The sequence below is a fragment of the Palaemon carinicauda genome, chromosome 17 (genome assembly GCF_036898095.1).
Source record: "Palaemon carinicauda isolate YSFRI2023 chromosome 17, ASM3689809v2, whole genome shotgun sequence".
NCBI classification, from domain to species: Eukaryota; Metazoa; Arthropoda; class Malacostraca; order Decapoda; family Palaemonidae; genus Palaemon; species Palaemon carinicauda.
Window position 1 is genome coordinate 106,726,233 of NC_090741.1, and position 15,572 is coordinate 106,741,804.

A 15,572-nucleotide genomic window follows, 5' to 3' on the forward strand; every position below is an offset into this window, starting at 1 on the left:
ATTCTGGCGTATTCTAACCAGCAGGGGACGCATTTTCCCACCTTCACATCTTGCAGTAGAGAGACCGGGATGATTGAGATTCTCTCAATACCACCATCGGCTCTCTCATTCCAGGCAGGGGAATGTTCTCTCCGACTATCTGAGCAGAGCCTCGTAGAGAGAGTGTACCTGGGGGTCTTTGACCTTGGGTAACCAGCAAGTACTGGTCTGGGGGACCTGATCGCAACAGCTTGGAACCTCAAGCTTCCGCTGTTCTTCCCCCCAGTCTCAGACCCCGAGACTCTGGCAAGATGCATTCCGGTGATGGTGAGACAACTTCGACGCCTGCGTCTTCCCTCCTTTTTGTCTGTGGACAATGGGTCTCAACAAGACCAGGTTGTCTGTCAACCTTTCAATGGGAGAGCTCCACTGGGACTATGCGCAGAACGGTTTTTGGACCCTCTGCTTCCCCTGACGGAACTCCCGGGAGAGCTTCTTCCACGGCGCAGACTACTCAAGCAACCACACTGCGACATCTCTCCCGAACCGGGGCGTCGCTTCGGCTTCATGCCTGGAGACACTACGCCTCCTCCTCAAGAAGAGACAACCCGCTACAGTCGCGGTACGGAGGTCGCGTCATCTGCGATAGTCATCCACAGGGGTCTTCCAGGCAAAGTGAAGAGTCTAAGGTGGTTGGTGCCGTGGGAGATATACCTCTTCCCTTGAGGCCTCTTGTCCAGCAATAACGGTCTTATTGCCTTTCGGCGGGAGGAAACTCTTTTCCGCTCTCGGCAATGAAGCCTGTCGCTCAGCCTTTCCCTGACCTTCAGGCTTAAAGGAATAACTTTTTCCTGCCTGCTGGATCTATCCTCGCTCATGCGAAGCTACGATCGTCTCTGCCCTAGTCGGAGGAAGACCTCCAACTTTGGAGCATGGCTCGGACTTTTGGTCCTTTAAGAGATCTTCTCAAGACCCTTTACGACAGGCCTCGGATTGTATTCCGCCTTGGGTCTCCTGCTCACTCTAGCCACGGCCAGTGTGTAAGCAATCTTCTTGGTCTCTTACGACTCCCCCCTTTCTAAGGAAGAGGGTAAGGCAACATTCAGGTTCGCTCCTGAGTTGTTGGCTAGACTCAGAATCTGGGGGTCCCGGCCCTTCGGTCCAATTCATTCAAGATTTCGAGTCTCCATTCTGTATCTGATGTCCCAAGACCTTCTCTTTCTTGCCAGTAAAGGAATCGAGAGGTTAGCGCTGGGAACAGCTGCAGTTTGTCCTCAGTTGCAGCCGATTTGGGAGCACAAGGAGGACACGGGGGAGAGTCACCAGTATACCTCTGCAGCCCAGACTCAAGGACATTCATCTCGACCTGTCTCCAGACCCTCCCCCCGTCACGTCACCCTACAGCACGATGTTGGATACATCGCAACGTCCCTCGCCTTCGAGTAATACTACTCTGTGACGCAGGTGCTACAAGCTGGAGTCTGGAAGCGTCTAATGACCTTCGCAGCCCGCTTCCTGCAGGGCGTGACCCACAGGAGTCTCGATACGTTTTCTATCGCTCTGTGGTGGCTACACAACAGCTGGTCTAACCTCAGGCTCCTTTTTGGACAGGTAGCAGAAGGTTGAGGGCATTGTTATCAGGTTTTAGTCTGCATGAACGAAAGAAGTATGTCTGGCTCTTATTTCTTTCTTCATCATCCCCTCTACGGGGAAGCAGCATCCTGGTCTCTGCATAGCTGACCTCGAACCTCTGCAGGTAAACCATGCTTCCTTGTGTTCCGAGTATTGAGTCAATACTGTCGCGTCCCCCATACCCTGACGAGGTGGTAGTGGGAACGTCCTAACCCAGAGTTCCTTCTGGAACTCCAGGTCAACTGCCTAGGACGGGTCACACTTCTTCCTTCACACACAAGCTTACGTAGGCCACATGGTTCCTTGCGGAGCAAGGAACTTGTGAGGTGCAGGGACTCCTTTTCTCGAGTGCGACTCACTCGGATTCAGTCTCCGGGTAAAGCCAAAGCCAGTATGGCTGGGGACTTTCCACCCTACCTAATGGGTAAGTCACCCAATGTAAATAGCGTGGTTTGTATTTCGGTTACGGAACAAATGACATTCGAAGATAATTTGTATTTTTCTTAACCATACAAACCTTAGCTATTTACACATATTTGCCCGCCAGCCCTGTCCCCCAAGACAAGTCCTACCTCTAAGTGAAAGTGAGCATTCATCTGTGTGTGTGTGGGGGGGGGGGAGGGGTAGCTAGCAACCACTCCCCTACCCCCCCCGCTAACTAGCGCGGGGGTAATACACCCTCGTTAAATTCTAATGGCTCGCCATTTCAGCTGCGCTAAAAGGTAACCCTCTGTAAATAGCTAAGGTTTGTATGGTTAGGAAAAATACAAATTATCTTCAAATTTGTCATTTTTCCCCCTGATAATTGTAGAAATTTTGTTTTAGATACTGTATTGGTCTTTGTAGCGTTTACATGTATTTCCTATGCTGGTTACCCATGAAAATCAGTGTATGGAGACTCTATTACAGCTTTTCACTAACATATCAATAAACTCGCTCAGATTTAAGAATATTTCTCATTTTTTTTTCCATATAAAGTGATATTAAGGATAATTGTTTGCAAGCAACGAAGATTATTCAGAGAGGAATTTGATGTCCTTTGTTTTTAAGTATCCTCGACTAAAGAGTATCTACTTGAAAAAATAAATTACTTTTTATTCTCACTGTTACATAGTAACTATTGAAATTGTTAGAATTGTTATAATTAATTATTCTTTTGCAGACATCCCCAGTCGTTGAGGTGTATCGAAAACGTATGGAATTCACAAACAATGATGAGTATGCAATGTACGTTCGAGACCACATATCTCCTGGTATGACTGTCCGGTGTTGCCGCACTTACGAAGAAGTTCATGAAGGGGATGTCGGGAGAGTTGTCAGAGTTGACCGAGGTTCTCTTCATAATCTTAATGTTCAGGTGAATTTCAATTTGGGATTCTCAGCATTGTTGTATTATTGTAAAATTTGAAATTTAGGAGTGGCGGACTAAAATATGGTAAATATATGGTTTACTATTTAAGATTATTGAAGTTTTGATTAATTATACATGCACAGCCTATTATTTTTGTAAACATTAGATAAAATTATTCTTACTTATAATTTCATCTAGAAAGGTTTATTATTCCTAGTTACCTTTTACTTCTACTAAAGCATGGTGTCGGATGTAATAATTCCTCTCTGAGTTTAGAATACATTATGCCTAGTGAGTTCTATTTTTTATTTAGACTTTCGTTTATTGTATTGTAGGTTGACTGGCATAGGAAGGGTGGTACGTACTGGGTTCGATATATCCACATAGAGCTGATAGACCAGTCGCCCCCACCGCTTGCCACAACTGGACCAATCAGAGTTGGTGACAAAGTTAGGGTCAAGAGTTCTGTCCTTACTCCAAAGTACAAGTGGGGCTCGGTTAATCATCGCAGCATTGGAGTAGTTACAAGTAAGTGCTTAATATTTTCTATAAAAAAAATTACCAAGAGGTCACCTGGCTTTCTCTGCACTACTGTATCTATCATTAGGAAATCAAAGTTCCCATTCTTTCTCACTCCATTTGCTTTTCCCCCTAGGATATTATGGTTGTGCACGCTATCTGCAGTGTTCTATAATTAACATTTGTTCCAACACGGTTAATTACCAAGAACTACCTTCTTAGGAGTTACTGGCTAACTCTACCTAACCGACCAGCTTTTTGTATAGTTTATCTCCCTCTTCTCGTTTTCTACGGGGTCAACCTCTGGCAGTGTGGTACATGCCCGAGGCGACCCCGGGGTCAGGCAGCGTGATATCTCAGGTCAACTCTCCAGTAAGTTTCTGGTCGCGACGTGATATACATCTCGCCGCGCTCTCTCTTACCTGTGCGACCCTCTTGTCCCCCAATCCTTTGTGCTTACCGCGTGTTGCCCACGTGTTTTCATTTCACTTTCCCGTTCATCCTTGTGTCTTTTGGTGTGTTAGCGTTGTGTTATGGAGCATCCTCGCCGTTGCCCTGGGCCTGTGGCTGGGAAGTCTTGCGGGGCTTTCCTCTCCAAGCCTGAGGTTGATCCCCACTCCCTGTGTTCCACGTGTAGGGGGAAAGCGTGTTCCCCTACCTCTACGTGCCCGGAATGTGCTGATTGGACTGAGATCCAGTGGGTGCGCTTCGGGACGAAGAAGAAGAAGGCAACTAAGAAGTTGCCTAAAGATTCAAGCATTTCTTCGCCTGCAGGTTCGCCAGACAATTCGGCAGACCGTAGCGCCCGCTCTTCTCCCCCTACCCAGCGTAGGGGACGAGGTAAGTCCGTTGCGGGGAAGAGGCCCTTTGCCCTTCCCCAAGAGTCTGATTTTCCTGTGGGGGATGTGTCCAGTGTGGGGCAGGCATGTGTGGGGCCTGAGTGGAGTGCAGAAGTGTGGCGAAAACGCAGAACCCAGCGTGTTGGGATCCTCGGTTCGAGGGTTTTTTGGTGCCAGCCATCCCTCGATCCGGCAACCCTAAGGATCTCCTCTTATGTCCCGTACGAACTATAAGAAAATACCTGGAGAGGACTGAAGATTGTCGACCTCAGATCAAAAATTTATTCATCTCAACAGGACGAGTGAAGAAACCAGTCTCGAAAAATTCCATCTCTTTTTGGCTGAGACAAGTGATAAAGAGAACCTACGAGGCTTCTGGGACCCCTCTACCTGGAAAACCGAGACCTCATGATATCAGGGCTCTGAGCACCTCTCTGGCTTTCGAGAAGAACATGGCTGTGGGTAAGATCCTGAAGGCTGGGACCTGGTCTAGACAGTTCACCTTCACGGAACATTATCTAAAAGATTGTACGAGAAAATCCTTGGACAAGTTTTCTATTGGCCCGGTCGTGTCGGCCCTTCAAGAGATCTAAGGTCATAGCCACAGGGTAACTGGGGGTGTTAATGCCAAGAGACACTAGTTCCTTCCTTAACCTTAACCCCCCCCCCCCCCCCCCCTCCACTTTTTCCTTCCTTCCCCGGATCGAACGGGCCAGGAAGATGAGGAGAAGACCTTAATCACGGAAAGGTATAACCTTCAAGAAATTGGTTTTGAAAAAGGTAAGACATTTAGACACTAAGTGAGTTTTTTAGATAGTTTTCCCCTACTTTTCGTGCAGTTTTCAAGTGGTCTTAGAATCAAGACCTCCTTAGAGGTTCCCTCTTTCGCGTGCCTCCCCGTCGAATCCTGATTCCTGCAGGACACTCCCACCTCCTAAAGTGTAAGTCTCCTAAGAAGGTAGTTCTAGGTAAGTAACCGTGTTGGAACAAATCACAAATTTTTAAGTAATTTGTATTTTTCCTAACATACTTACCTAGAACTACCTTCGGGTTATGGCCCTCCCATCCTTCCCCGAGAACCTGCAGGATCTAGTAATACCTATTCCAACGAAACACTGGAGAGTCGACCTGAGATATCACGCTGCCTGACCCCGGGGTCGCCTCGGGCATGTACCACACTGCCAGAGGTTGACCCCATAGAAAACGAGAAGAGGGAGATAAACTATACAAAAAGCTGGTCGGTTAGGTAGAGTTTGCCAGTAACTCCTAAGAAGGTAGTTCTAGGTAAGTATGTTAGGAAAAATACAAATTACTTAAAAATTTGTGATATTAGCTATGGATATACATCATATACAAAATCTACTTGAATTTTAAAAATTTCTTGGCATCACTATTTAGAGGTGAGGCAGAGGGAAATAGGTGAACCCATGTAAGTATTGAAATAATACATTTTATCATTAAAATTCCATTAATTTTAATGATGCTTACCTGTGGTTCACCTGTCTTAAGTCCCACGCTAAAGGAGGTGTGTAAGTGAGGGAAAAGGATTAAAACTGTTAACTAACGATTTAAAAATGCTCAAACCAGCCTAAAAAGACACACCTTTTCTCAACACCTCATGTATTTCCCCACCAAAAGTTTGAAGAACTCCCTCTTTTTCTTTTGCAATACATTATGATTCTAGGCTGTAAAAACTTTATTTACAATTGCCTTAAGGTTAGATTAAACCATGCAAACTTCAAGCTACTTATAATCTATTCAAAATTACCCTATATGGTATATTTACTTGGCACATAACATGCGTGATAGCTGAAAGTTTGTTATATAACAGTATGTAGAATACTTGTATAAATACAATAAATAAGTAAATGGATATATGAAATAGAATAGTCTTTACTCTCATGTTTAAGAGGCCTAATCATCGATGTTTAAAGTCATATCCTCGAAAAATGACACTAATGGAATGAGGATATTTTTCCTTCAATAATAACAGGAAATATCCCAACAAAGAAAAGCATGCAAGAAACATAAATACTGGAAATCGGATGTAGCGAACCACATGATCGTCCAAACAATAACATGTAGACACAGAATATGAAGCATACCTACGCCTAGTTTGTTTACCATAGAACACCCCAGATGGAGTGTGCAACCATAATATCTTAGGGGGGAGGCAGTTAAAGTGAGGGAGAGATGGAACTTTAATTTTTTAATGATTAACATTGAAAGGAACGAGCTTTGCAGAGGAAGCCAAGTGAGCTACATGTAAGCTTCATTGGAATAAAAATAATTGAACTGTATTCTATTTGTTTGGTATTGATGAGGGTATGTTGCAATTGCTTGCTAGGCACACGTTACTATTATAATAGTTGTTATTGTTATTATTATTATTATTATTATTATTATTATTATTATTGTTGTTAATATTATTGAAACATGTAAAAAAGATGATAGTGAAGACCAAGCCCAGATGGGATTTCAGGTGGTTATAGTACAATAAAGGATAGAGGAACATAAAGAGAACTTCTTTTAGGAGGTGAAATACAGTCGATCAAATTCTTTCTTTTATGAATAGAACTTACCTGGCAGTAATATATATATAGCTAATGTCTCTGACTTTCGGCAGAATTTTTCAAAACGCGACAACTGCCTTGTGGTGGTTGAGCGTTTAGGTGGCTAACACCCGTCACAGGGTGGTACGAGGAATCATTCCCGTTTTCTGTTCTTCAGTTAATCTCTGCTGGTCGGATCGCTAACACGTTGGTCCGTCATTAAGGGTTTTTCTTCGCTTTCCCTGTTTCGCTGTACCAGTACACTTGTTTGGGGATTTGGCAATGGTGTTTTTGTTATTTCTTTGCTTTTTTGCTGTTATCATTATGAGTGATAAAATTCAATTCCGTGTCTGTGCGAATGAGGAATGTAAGGTGAGGTTACCGAAAATGGCTGTAGATCCTCACACCGTGTGTTTGAATTGTAGGGGTTTTGAATGTGCCCTTAATAATAGGGTGTGGGGAATGTAAGGTTTTGGATGAAAAAGATTGGTTGATTATGAAGCACTATGTGCGTAAACTAGAGCTCGATAGAGTTAGAAGAGATTCTAGGTCTAAATCTATGTCTGTTAGTGGAAAGGAAGATGAACTTAGTGTAGATTTATCCTTTGAGCCTATAATTAATTCCTCTTTGGAAGTTGGTCCTTCCCTTGAGTTAGTAACTCCTGCCCCTTCTACAGGATCCCTATCTGCGGATGACCCTCGGTACGCTAGGATGGCTGCCGAGTTGAAGGCCATTAAAGAACAACTTGTGGCCTTTAAAGGTAAGAATAGTGAAAGTGCTTGTGAAAGTGCAGTGGAGGTGGCGACTGACCGAACCTGTCATTACCCTAGGCCTAGACCTCTACCAAGCTCCCAGGACCAAGGGAGAAGGTTCGTCGACAACCGAAAGGGGGTGAGAGGTACGGACCCTCGGTCAGCTGTCGCCTCAGACAGTCCTGTTGCCGATTCCCAGGCTGTTCTTGACCGTCACGGAAAAGACGTGTCGGATGTGTTAATTTCTTCTCCGAATTCTCCCAGACGTAAATGGAAGTTTGAAGCGTCAAGACCTACGAAGAGGAGGTGGTATCGTGACGAACTGTCTCGTTCTTTCTCTCCCGGTTCTAGTAGCTATGAACCTTGTCCGTCGGAGGACGATTTCGACTCTGCCTGTGAAGGATATTACAGCCGAAGATCCTTTTCCTTCTACGAGTGTTATTCGTCAGTCCTCTCCTTCAGGACCGCAAGACCCAGCAGAAGTTGCTAAATCCTTTATGTCTGTCATGCAGGAACAACTTTTTACGTTAGTGCAAGCGTTTAGCCGCCCTCACGCCCAGTCTGATAGACGTAAAGACGACTCTTTGCCTATTAAGTCAACTTCTAAGAGGGAACGGAGTTCTTCTCCTAAGGAAACCTTACTCGCTTCGTCGAAGTCACGACACCGTTCTGCTTCCTTTACTGCTCGGCGCCAGGATGATACCTCCTCTCTCTCTCGGCGCCAGGACGATGACGGTATGCTTACGCAGGACGATACTTCCTCTCGTCGCCAGGACGATACCTCCTCTCGTCGCCAGGACGATACTGCTTCTCGTTCTCGACGCCAGGACGATACTGCCTCTCGTTCTCGACACCAGGACGATACCGCCTCTCGTTCACGACGCCAGGACGATACCGTCTCGTTCACGACGCCAGGACGATACCGCCTCTCGTTCACGACACCAGGACGATACCGCCTCTCGTTCTTGACGCCAGGACGACTCTGCCTCTCGCTCTCGGCGCCAAGACGATACCAGCCTGCTTCCTCAGGACGATACTGCCTCTCGTTCCAAGGACTCTTCTAGTGCTCGGGGCCAAGACGATACCTCTTCCCGGCGCCAGGACGCAAGCCCTCTTTTGCAGGACGATTCCTTTGAATTGCCGTTGTCTGATTCTAAGGAGCCTTCTTCTCATTCTAATGATTTTGCAGATGTGGATCAGGACCTCGAGGAGGTCTCTGATGATTATGATAAACCTGCTGACGCTGCCGGAGATTACAAAGTTCTCTCTCACTCCCTTCTTGAACTTTTTGGAGAGGAATTCCAACCTGCTGCTCCGCAATCTCCTCAATCCCAACTTAACAGAAAGAAGGCCAAGAAACAGTCGGCCTTCATCAAGATGAAGCTGTCGATTTCTGCAAAGAAGGCTCTTGCGAAGATTGATGACTGGATGAAGGAACGGAGACAAGCTGTTAAGACTTCTTTCTCGTTTCCACCAGCTCGTCTTGCTTCAAAGGCTGGTATGTGGTATGAGACTGGGCAACCTTTGGGTCTGGGAGTGCCTTCCTCCTCCAAGGGTGACTTCTCTGGCATAGTGGACTCAGCTAGAAGGCATGCTCTCAACTCAGTCAAGGTCATGTGGTCGATGTCGGAGCTGGATCATCTCGTCAAAGGTATTCTTAGAGCCTTTGAGGTTTTTGGTTTTCTAGACTGGTCGCTAGGGACTCAGGCAAGGAAGACTGACCAAATGGAAGGAACTCAAGACCTACCCAGTATTATGTCTTGTATGGACAAGGCCCTCAGAGATGGGGCGAATGAGTTGGCTTCTCTGTTCTCAGCTGGAATCCTAAAGAAGAGGGCCCTGCTTTGCTCTTTTACTTCAAGGTCTGTTACCATTGCGCAGAAGTCTGAGCTTCTTCACGCCCCCCTGTCTCAACATCTTTTTCCTGAGACCCTGGTGAGAGACATTAAGCTTTCGCTGGCCCAAAAAGCCACCCAAGACCTATTATCTCGTTCGGATCGTAAGCCCTTGGCAGCCGCTCCTCATTCTTCGAAACGGGAGGAAAAGAAATTCCAGCAGCCCTTTTGGGGCAGGGCTACTTCAAGACCAGATTTTAGAGGAAGAAGGCAAGAGTCAGGACCAAGATCGAACAGAGGTTCATTCAGAGCTCGCTCCAGAAAATGAAGTTTATCTCCTCCAGACAGTGGGCGCAAGACTGTCAGGTTTTTGGCAGTCTTGGAAGAGAAGAGGGGCGGACACCTGGTCCCTCTCAGTCATCAAGGAAGGATACAAGATCCCCTTTCTGAAGAAACCTCCTCTCGCAGATACTCCGCTGGCCTTAGTAGCCCAGTACACAGATCCGGGGAAACAGAAGGCCCTCATAGACCTAGTCGACCAAATGCTGGACAAGGGAGCAATAGAACCGGTTCGGGATCTATCCTCCCCAGGCTTTTACAATCGCCTGTTTCTAGTGCCCAAGAACTCGGGCGGATGGAGACCCGTCCTGGATGTCAGTTCTCTGAACATCTTTGTGGAGAAGATGAAGTTCTCCATGGAGACGACTCAGTCTGTGCTGACATCAGTACGTCCAGGGGACTGTATGGTGTCCCTCGATTTGCAGGACGCGTATTTCCACGTCCCCATCCATCTGACTTCAAGGAAGTACCTGCGATTTGTAATGCAGGGCAAGTGCTTCCAATTCAGAGTGCTTTGCTTTGGTCTCAGCACGGCTCCTCAAGTCTTCACCAGGATAATGGCGAATGTGTCAGGCTGGCTGCATCAAGAGAGGATAAGGATATCCTTCTATCTGGACGATTGTCTGATTCGTTCACGATCGAAGGAGAAATGTCTGGAGGATTTACGAAAGACTTTTATGATGGTTCAAGATCTAGGACTGGTCATCAACAGGGAGAAGTCTCAGATCAAGCCGAATCAGATTATTCTCTATTTGGGGATAGTTCTGAATTCAGTTCTTTTTCGGGCTTCTCCCACTCAGGAAAGACGGACCAAGTGTCTCGAAAAAGTCCGAAGTTTCCTGGACAAGAAGAGGTGCTCAGCGAAGGAGTGGAGTTTGCTGGGAACTCTCTCCTCCTTTGAGCAGTTTGTCTCACTGGGGAGACTCCATCTAAGGCCTCTACACCACTTTCTTTCGAAAACGTGGAACAGAAAGATGCAGGAAGACTCCTTTTCCTTCCCCATTCCAGCAGAAGTCAAGGATCTTCTGAAGTGGTGGCTGGATCCAGCCTTGTTGGGGGAAGGGATCTCCTTACACAAGAAGAACCCAGACCTAGTGTTGTTTTCAGATGCGTCAGAGTCAGGTTGGGGGGCAACACTTGGAAGCAAGGAGGTCTCAGGCTCTTGGGAAGGAAATCAGTTGGAATGGCACATCAACAACAAGGAGCTGATGGCCATTTTTTCTGGGGCTAAAGGCCTTCAAAGACTCGGTGTCTGGGAAGATTGTGGAGGTCAACTCAGACAACACCACAGCTCTTGTGTACATCAGAAAACAAGGGGGACTCACTCTCTGTCCCTGTTCGAAACAGCAAGGGAACTCCTTCTTTGGGCGAAGGAGAACAAGGTAGATCTGCTGACGAGGTTTGTACAGGGACAGAGGAATGTGAGGGCGGACATGCTCAGCAGGAAAGGGCAGGTCCTTCCCACAGAATGGACCCTCAACCAACAGGTCTGTCAGAGTCAATGGAGGCTGTGGGGTAGACCCCCCTAATAGACCTTTTCGCCTCCAACTTGAGCAAGAGGATCCTCAACTATTGCTCCCTGGTTCCGGACAAGGAGGCGATAGCAGTGGATGCCTTTTTGATGGATTGGACGGGGATGGACACATATGCCTTTCCCCCGTTCAAGATCATCAATCTGGTAGTCAGGAAATTCGCCCTCCTCGATTCGGGACGAATGATCCTGGTAGCTCCTTTCTGGCCAACGAGGGAATGGTTCACGGAGGTGGTGGACATGTTGATGGACTTTCCAAGAAGCCTTCCTGCAAGTCCAAAGCTGCTCAGACAACCCCACTTTGAGAGGTATCATCAAAACCCCCTCTCTCTCAATCTGACTGCCTTCAGACTATCGAGAAGCTCGTCAGAACGAGAGGATTTTCAGCGCAAGCTGCGAAAGCCAGAGCGAGGAGGGTCTCTTCACAGAGAGTCTACTAGTCCAAGTGGGAGACTGTTAGAGCTTGGTGTAGGAAGCACAAGGTTTCCTCATCCACTACCTCTGTGAGCCAGATTGCTGACTTTTTGTTGTACCTCAGGCAGGACGCTAAGCTGGCTGTGTCCACAATCAAAGGGTACAAAAGCATGCTTGCTTCAGTCTGTCGGCATAGAGGCTTGGACTTGTCTCACGATAAGGACTTACATGACCTCTTAAAGTCTTTTGAGACAACCAAACAGGTCCAGTTAAAGCCCTCTTCTTGGAACTTTGATGTGGTTTTTAAATTTCTGTGCACCAAGAGATTTGAGCCCATCTCACAAGCTCCTCTTGGGGAGGTTACGAAGAAAACCCTCTTCCTTTTGGCCTTAGCAACAGCCAAAAGGGTCAGTGAAGTCCATGCAATTGAAAAGCAGGTAGGCTTCAATCTGAATGGGGCAGTTTGTGCCTTGAGAATAGATTTCCTCGCCAAGAACGAGAACCCTTCAAAGCCCTGGCCAAGGACCTTTGAGGTTCCTAACTTGAAACCTAGTTGGTCAAGAGCAAGAGAGGCTCCTCTGTCCAGTCCGAGCCCTCAAAGCCTACTTGTCTCACACTAAAAATGTGAGAGGCTCTTCTCGCTCCTTGTGGTGTTCGGTGAAAGATCCTCAGAAGCCCCTTTCTAAGAATGCTTTTTGTCTTTTTTCCTGAGGGAAGTTATAAGAGAAGCGCATCTCTTGTATGAGGAGGAACACTTCGGCCTTTTAAAAGTGCAGGCTCACGAAGTGAGAGCCATTGCGACCTCGCTTGCTTACCGCAAAAACATGTCGGTCAGACAAATTATGGATGCGATGTACTGGAGGAGCAACTCTGTGTTCGCCTCTCATTACCTCAGAGAGGTGAGAGTGGATTATGAGAAATGCTATACCTTGGGCCCATACGTAGCTACGGCTTCTGTATTAGGGAAAGGAATTACTACCTCTCCTCAACTTTAGTTTTGTATGCCTGTGTGTGGGTTGGTGTTTTTAATGGTTGTCTGAGGTCGTCGACTTGTGTACAGTCACCTCAGTCTAGTTAGATAATTGATATCTAATTTGCAAAGGTTAGGTAGTTGGTTTTGGTAAGGTTGCAGTTTTTAATATATGGGCAATAGGTAGTCCTGAACTCTAGTCAGATTGTTGGTCTCACCCCGTTGACAAACTCGATTGAGTGTTTTCAGCACTGCAGGTTACATCCTGGCTGACACTCCTAAGGGAAAGCGACTCAAGAGGCAGGAACCTTTGAAGTCAGCTACCTTAGCCGGTAAGGAATCAAGGTGTTTTTATCCTACAACTTTTTTGGTTGTTTCCCCAACGATGTTTACTGTATCACCCTCCTCCAAGTGTGTAATCAGCTATATATATATAACTGCCAGGTAAGTTCTATTCATAAAAATGGAGTTTTTATGATAAAACAAAGTTTTATGAATACTTACCTGGCAGTTATATATATATTCTAAGGTCCACCCACCTCCCCTCAGGAGACAGGTTGGGCATAGATGAACTGAAGAACAGAAAACGGGAATGATTCCTCGTAGCACCCTGTGTCGGGTGTTAACCACCTAACCGCTCAACCACCACAAGGCGGTTGCCGCGTTTTGAAAAATTCTGCCGAAAGTCAGAGACATTAGCTATATATATATATATATATATATATATATATATATATATATATATATATATATATATATATATATATATATATATATATATATATATATATATATATATATATATATATATATATATATATATAACTGCCAGGTAAGTATTCATAAAACTTTGTTTTATCATAAAAACTCCATTTTAGTGTATAAATGAATCATTAAAAGTGCAAAATTTTGCTGTTTGATCAAGTCTAAAACAGGATCCCCATTTAAATCATAGATAGCAGCATAAGTTCATGTTTGCAGTCTCTGTGGAAAATCCAAAGAAGTACAGATTCATAACACAAACCTGCAAAGTTCTTTGTAGTCTTGGTACTACTAGAAACTACATTCAGCTCTGCCTTTGGGATTATGAGCCTGAACTTCTTTGGATTTTCCACCTGTACCCTCAACTTGAACTTATACTGATATTTATTTGGACCTAAATGCAAATTTTTGCTTGATCTACAGCTTGTATTATTTTTGCTCATATTGATTTATTTAAATATTTACAAAAGATTTTTATTGACTGAGTATTCATTTCCAACTGGATTGTGGATTATGGTACATTCATCATCACCTCCTCCGTCTATCGACCCAAAGGAGCTCGGTTAGATTTTGCTTGTCGTCTCTATTTAGAGCTTTTAAATTAACACTTCTCCATTCATCACCTCCTACTTCATGCTTCATACTCCTCAGCCCAGTAGGCCTGGGTCTTCCAACCCTTTTAGTGCCTTGTGGAGCCCAGCTGAATGTTTGGTGATCTAATCTCTCTCGGGGAGTGCAAAGAGCATGGCCAAACCATCACCACCTACCCTTCACCCTGATCTCATCAAAATATGGCACTTGAGTAATCTCTCTTATTGTTTTACTTATAATCCTGTCCTGCCATTTAACTTCCAATATTTATGAGGGCTTTGTTCTCAAATTTACAAAATCTGTTGGATATTGTTTCATTGTCATACCACAACTGGTACATTATTGGGGGAAATGCAGTAGTTATGGGAAAAAAAGAGCTAAAGATCATTGAAAATGTTTCTACTAAATAAATAAAGCTCGTGAAGGAATTTTTTTTAACAATACCTGCTTAACCGCTTCGCTATGATGACATTCGTTTAACGTCAAAATGTACCCAGTAATACACACATTGACGTACCGGATATTTCATTTACAGTACAAATATAAACCTCATTGAAGTTAAAATCACTTGTATATTCTACAAAAGAGCACAGCACACGGTTGTATAATACATCTAGGAAATTTCACTAAACAAAGTTCCTCCTCCTTTCTTCAGATGTCAGGATGCCAGATAACTCTTAATCAATCAATCAATCAATCCTTTCTTCAGCCAACCAACAAAGATTTGGGTATTCTAGCATTTATTCCTGATTGTGTAAGAGCTATCTTGGTGTTTTTTTTTTGTAACCATGTAGAATCACACCACTCTAACCAATGGCGACATTCCTTATGTGAGACATAACTCTAACCACCCAGCTTAGAACACAGTATTGTTCCTATCGTAGACGGATTTCGGCCGTATTCCTTTGCGAGCACACTTAACCGCATGCCAGCCTCGTATTTCTTGATTATTTCCATCTTCATTTCCATGGAAAGCATCATCTCATCATCTTTCCCTTTACATCAGCAACTTTCTTGTGACCCATGGCTAGTGATGTAATGTAATATCATGCACGATAACAGTACGTACTGTAAAATTGTTACAAAAGCGAAATCACAAACACTAAGTCAGTGCGTACGACACTGTTGCCGGAACGAAAAGACACAGGAACGCCAATGCGTAGATGCACGATGGGATACAGTACAGTAGATACTGACCAATAGAAGAGCAGGATCTCATGGTGGTAATTAGCATCCGAGTAGGGAGATAACCAGTGGGAATGCAGGAGGATGGTAGAGAGTTTATGGGCTGGCAGCGCGCGAATTTTAAAATCCGTCTCGGATACGGTCGGGCTCAAGCTCCGTACCGCCTTTCGTTGTCCGAAACATTTTTCATAATCCGAGTCGTAAAATTCTTTGCATCTCCTTTTGCAAAGTGAAAATTTTGTAAGTCAATTATTTCGTATCGAGAGGTTTGACTGTATATTATATTTTCTCCCGCCTTATAATTATGCTTATAATTATGC

General features: G+C 45.0%; 1 protein-coding gene across 1 annotated transcript in view; it reads left to right on the forward strand.

Annotated features, from left to right (window-relative positions):
* The window catches only part of HERC2 (E3 ubiquitin-protein ligase HERC2), a 496,511-nt gene that overhangs the window by 335,080 nt on the left and 145,859 nt on the right, over positions 1 to 15,572 (forward strand). The window contains exons 48-49 of the mRNA XM_068391274.1: positions 2,774 to 2,968; positions 3,298 to 3,490. Coding sequence (XP_068247375.1) covers positions 2,774 to 2,968; positions 3,298 to 3,490 — 388 coding nt within the window. The remainder of the gene's footprint in view (positions 1 to 2,773; positions 2,969 to 3,297; positions 3,491 to 15,572) is intronic.